The sequence below is a fragment of the Cebus imitator genome, unplaced genomic scaffold (genome assembly GCF_001604975.1).
Source record: "Cebus imitator isolate Cc_AM_T3 unplaced genomic scaffold, Cebus_imitator-1.0 Scaffold197, whole genome shotgun sequence".
Classification (NCBI taxonomy): domain Eukaryota; kingdom Metazoa; phylum Chordata; class Mammalia; order Primates; family Cebidae; genus Cebus; species Cebus imitator.
The window spans coordinates 876,841-881,343 of record NW_016107512.1 but is presented as its reverse complement, the minus strand read 5'-3'; the positions used below and the strand labels follow the sequence as shown (position 1 = coordinate 881,343).

Sequence of the window (4,503 nt, the reverse complement as noted above, 5' to 3'; positions counted from 1 at the left end):
GCCTCGGCCTCCCAAAGTGCTGGGATTACAGGCTTGAGCCACCGCGCCCGGCCGACTCATAATTATCTTATACTCACATGTCCCCCAACCACTAGGAGGTGGACCACTAGGAGGTCCTCCAGAAATCCTCCTTGAATGCACAGGAATTGGTTCCAGGAGTGCCACAGTAGTGGGTGGGGTGGGACAGAGTTGATCACAGGTGTGTCTCTAACCAAAACACCTGGGAAACAGGTGTTTTTAAAAATGGCACTGTTGCCCCTCTCCATCTCTCCTCTCCCACCACCATATCTGTTCTTCAGACTTCTTCATCTGGTACCTGGAAAACAGTGACCTCACAGCCACAAGCCCTGAAGGCCTGGCTTACCTTGTCCATTGAAGCCAAAGCAAGTCAGGGGACTTTTCAGAAATGTCAATGTCATGAAAAACAAACAAACGAAAGCAGGGGATTGTTAAGCCCGGTATGGTGGCAGGCCTGCAGTTCCAGCTACTGGGGAAGCTGACACCAGAGGGTTGCTTGAGCACAGGAGTTGAAGTCCAGCCTGGGCAACAAAACCAGACCCCCTTCTCTTAAAATAAAGAAAAAACAGGGGACTGTTAAATTAAGAAATTAAGGTGACATGACAAGCAGAGGTAAGGTGTGAATCTCAGTTGGACTGTGGATTGAAAAAACAAACAGGGCTGGGCTCGGTGGCTCATGCCTGTAATCCCAGCACTTTGGGAGGCTGAGGCAGGCAGATCACTAGATCAAAATATCCAGATCATCCTGGCCAACATGGTAAAGCCCTGTCTCTACAAAAAATACAAAAATTAGCCTGATATGGTGGCACAGGCCTGTAATCTCAGCTGCTCAGGAGGCTGAGGCAGGAGAATCCCCTGAACCAGGGAGTTGGAGGTTGCAGTGAGCCTAGATTGCCCCACTGTTCTCCAGCCTGGTGACAGAGTGAGACTCCATCAAAAAAAAAAGAAAAGAAAAGAAAAGAAAAAAGGCTGGGCCCAGTGGCTCATGCCTGTAATCCCAGCACTTTGGGAGGCTGAGGCAGGCGGATCACCTGAGGTCAGGAGTTCAAGACCAGCCTGACGAATATGGTGAAACCTTGTCTTTATTTATTTTTTACTTTTTTATTTTTTATTTTTTCGAGACAGAGTTTCGCTCTTGTTACCCAGGCTGGAGTGCAATGGGGCGATCTCAGCTCACTGCAACCTCCGCCTCCTGGGTTCAAGCAATTCTCCTGCCTCAGCCTCCCGAGTAGCTGGGACTAAAGGCACACGCCACCACACCCAGCTAATTTTTGTATTTTTAGTAAAGACAGGGTTTCACCATGTTGACCAGGATGGTCTCGATCTCTTGACCTCGTGATCCACCAGCCTCGGCCTCCCAAAGTGCTGGGATTATAGGTGTGAGCCACTGCGCCCGGCCAAACCTTGTCTTTAAAAAAAAAAAAGAAAAAGAAAAAAGGCTAGGCACAGTGGCTCACGCCTGTAATCCCAGCACTTTGGGAGGCCAAGGTGGGCAGATCACGAGGTCAAGAGATCAAGACTATCCTGGCCAACATGGTGAAACCTCGTCTCTACTAAAAATATAAAAATTAGCCAGGCATATTGGCTCGTGCCTGTAGTAACAGCTACTCAGGAGGCTGAGGCAAGAGAATCGATTGAACCCGGGAGGCCAAGGTTGTAGTGAGCCGAGATTGTGCCACTGCACGCCAGCCTGGTAATAGAGGGAGACTCCATTTCAAAAAATAAAAAGAAAAGAAGAAAGAAGCAGGCTGGGCACAGAGGCTCATGCCTGTAATCCCAGCACTTTTGGAGGGGATCACTTGAGGTCAGGAGTTCGAGATCAACCTGGCCAACATGATGAAACCCTGTCTCTACCAAAAATACAAAAATTAGCTGGGAATGGTGGTGGGTGCCTATAGTCCCAGCTACTCAGGAGGCTGAGGCAGGAGAATTGCTTGAGCCGGGGAGGTTGAGATTGCAGTGAGCCAAGATCCCGCCCCTGCACTCCAGCCTGGCAAAAGAGTCAGACCCCGTCTCAAAAAAAAAATAAAAAAGAAACAAAAAAACTAAAATGACATTTGAGGGGATAACTGGGAAATTCTTTTTTTTGAGATGGAGTTTCACTCCATCGGAAGGCCTAGGCAGGAGAATCGCTTGAACCCAGGAGGCGGAGGTTGCAGGGAGCCAAGATCATGCCACTGCACTCCAGCTGGAGCGACAGAGTGAGACTCTGTCTTAAAAAAAAAGGAAAAAAAAAGAATGTGATGTACACAGAATGCCAAGATTTCCTCATCCCACATTTCTCTTGGGAGCCCTGTCAAAGAGGATGTTTCCACCGTCGTCATTAGATTGGTATACTAGTTTGTCATTTTCTTGCTTTTCCCAGCTTACTTTTCTTATCAGGGCACTTCCTGATGCCCCCCAAAGCCTCAGGCCCCACATTTTTGAAGGCCTATAGGATGCTGTGGCGTGCTTGCTTTGGCCATCCGTGTCCCTCGTGTTGGACGCTAGAGCTGTCCCCGCAGTGCCTACACCGACCTGCTCACGAACCGCCTTGAGAGGCAGGGAACTCACCCGCCTCCTTCCCGGGCCCAGGGAGAAGTGGGGTGGAGGAGGCGTTCCGGGAGGGAACCTGGGGAAGGGGGTGGCCCGTCTCCCAGGGTGGGCGTGGGCCAGGCGAGGTCCCCAGCCCACCGGGCCGTGCCAACAATGGCCTGTTGTAGAAGGAGGAGAGAAGGAATGCGGCCTGGGGAGTTGGGCGGCGGCGGGGCGGGGCCGGGCCGGGCGGCTGCCTCTTACCTGGCCAGGTAGCTCACATTTCCCGGCGAGCGGCGGCGCCCGCAGCACCTGTCGCCCGGTGCGCGGGCGGGGAAGACGGCGGAGGACATGGCCTGGTAGGGTCCCCTGGAGAGACCGCGCGGCGTTCAGTCCCGGGCCGGGCAGGGCGACGGAAGCAAGGTTTTTCCCCGGCGCCCGCGCGGGCTGCGGCAGCATGAAAAAGAACCAGACGGTGCAGGGCACCTTCAGCAAACTCTTCGGGAAGAAGCACGCCACCAGCCCCAGCACCTCCCTCTACGCCACCAACCCGCCCTGGATCTTCACCCAAGAGGCCCCGGAGGAGGGGACCAGGGGCTTCGGTGAGTGCGCGGGAGACGCGGGGCGCTGGGGCAGGGCGGGCGGCGCCGTCTCCCGGAGGCGCGGAGGAGAGGGACACGTTGGAACCTGCGGACTGGCCGAGAGCAGCCGCCGGGCGGGGGAGGAGGCGCCGGACCGGGGTGTCTGGGAAGGGCCGTGCGGTGAGAGAGGTGGGGAAAAGAGGGCCCCCACGTCTCCACCGGGGGGTAGGAGAACTTTGCTGCCCACACCTCTGATCCCAGGCCCTCTTCGGAGGTGATCATTTCCCCCGCTTGGCGGATCCTGTGCTTGTGTTACTGTTCGCGGGAAGGCTTCGGGAGGTTTGCGGTATCTACCCCCACCCCACCCCTACACTCCCTTTCTGGCCGAAGCAGTAGTGTTCCTGGAGAACTGGGGGCTAGGGGACGGTCTCCTCCCTCACCCTTTGCACGCAGTCTGTTTCCCCAGCGCACGTGGCAGGGAGGGGGCTGCTATCTGGGTGCTCCACTTGGCTCTGGCTAGGTGAGGCCCAGGCAAAACCAACAGGCGCAGCTACGGCCAGGTTACCAGCCTGTTTGTGACACCAGGTCACTTATTGGGGCCACAGGCTCCTGCCAGTCAACCTGGGGCTTGGGCTGTCCTTGGGCTGAGACCGCGGAGCCAGAAATGGGACAGTGGAGGCCAAGGAACCCTCTCCCTGACTGCCAGCTGCCGACCCCAAAATCAGACTTGTGTGTTTCTGCAGGCTTAAAAGCACTACCCTGGCCCATCCCCAGGCTCTGGCTGTGGATCACCTTATCATTGCATCGTTTTGCAATTTGCATTCTCTATAACTGGGGGAAGCCAGCGGCTGGAGACAGATAGCCATCTCTCCTGTATGACATGTGGCTCTGGAACCCCCGGGTGGGTTAGTGGCTTCTGGGCCCAAGGAACATGACCCATCACTGCTTTAGCTTGCCTGCCTTCACTGCCACCACATTATCGTCACTGATCTGTCTAGCCACTGTGCTGGGACCCACAGTGGATGTCACAGCCTTGGCACCTGCTGCTGGACTCAGTTCAGCACCCAGGTCGCCATAGCTAGGGTACAAGGCACCATGGACAGGAGTGGGATAGACAAGGTGTCACCTCTTCCTGGCACATGGATCTCAGATCGGGGGTGAACAGAACTAACCATATGCCCTTTAGCCCTTTCTGAGCCTTAGCTATAAAAGATTATTAAATCACTGCATAAAAGCAGAGAAGAGGCCGGGCGCGGTGGCTCAAGCCTGTAATCCCAGCACTTTGGGAGGCTGAGGCGGGTAGATCACGAGGTCAAGAGATCGAGACCATCCTGGTCAACACGGTGAAACCCCGTCTCTACTAAAACTACAAAAAAATTAGCTGAGCATG

The 4,503-nt window shown here is 54.9% G+C and overlaps 2 protein-coding genes across 2 annotated transcripts in view; one reads left to right on the top strand and one right to left on the bottom strand.

The window, feature by feature from the left end:
* GUCA1ANB (GUCA1A neighbor) overlaps window positions 1–3,013 on the bottom strand; it is a 29,076-nt gene extending 26,063 nt beyond the window's left edge. The window contains exon 1 of the mRNA XM_017547273.2: window positions 2,797–3,013. Coding sequence (XP_017402762.1) covers window positions 2,797–2,991 — 195 coding nt within the window. The 5' untranslated portion in view covers window positions 2,992–3,013. The remainder of the gene's footprint in view (window positions 1–2,796) is intronic.
* Window positions 2,966–4,503, top strand: part of CUNH6orf132 (chromosome unknown C6orf132 homolog) — a 44,453-nt gene continuing 42,915 nt past the window's right edge. The window contains exon 1 of the mRNA XM_017547270.2: window positions 2,966–3,134. Within this exon, the coding sequence (XP_017402759.1) occupies window positions 2,990–3,134 (145 nt within the window). The 5' untranslated portion in view covers window positions 2,966–2,989. The remainder of the gene's footprint in view (window positions 3,135–4,503) is intronic.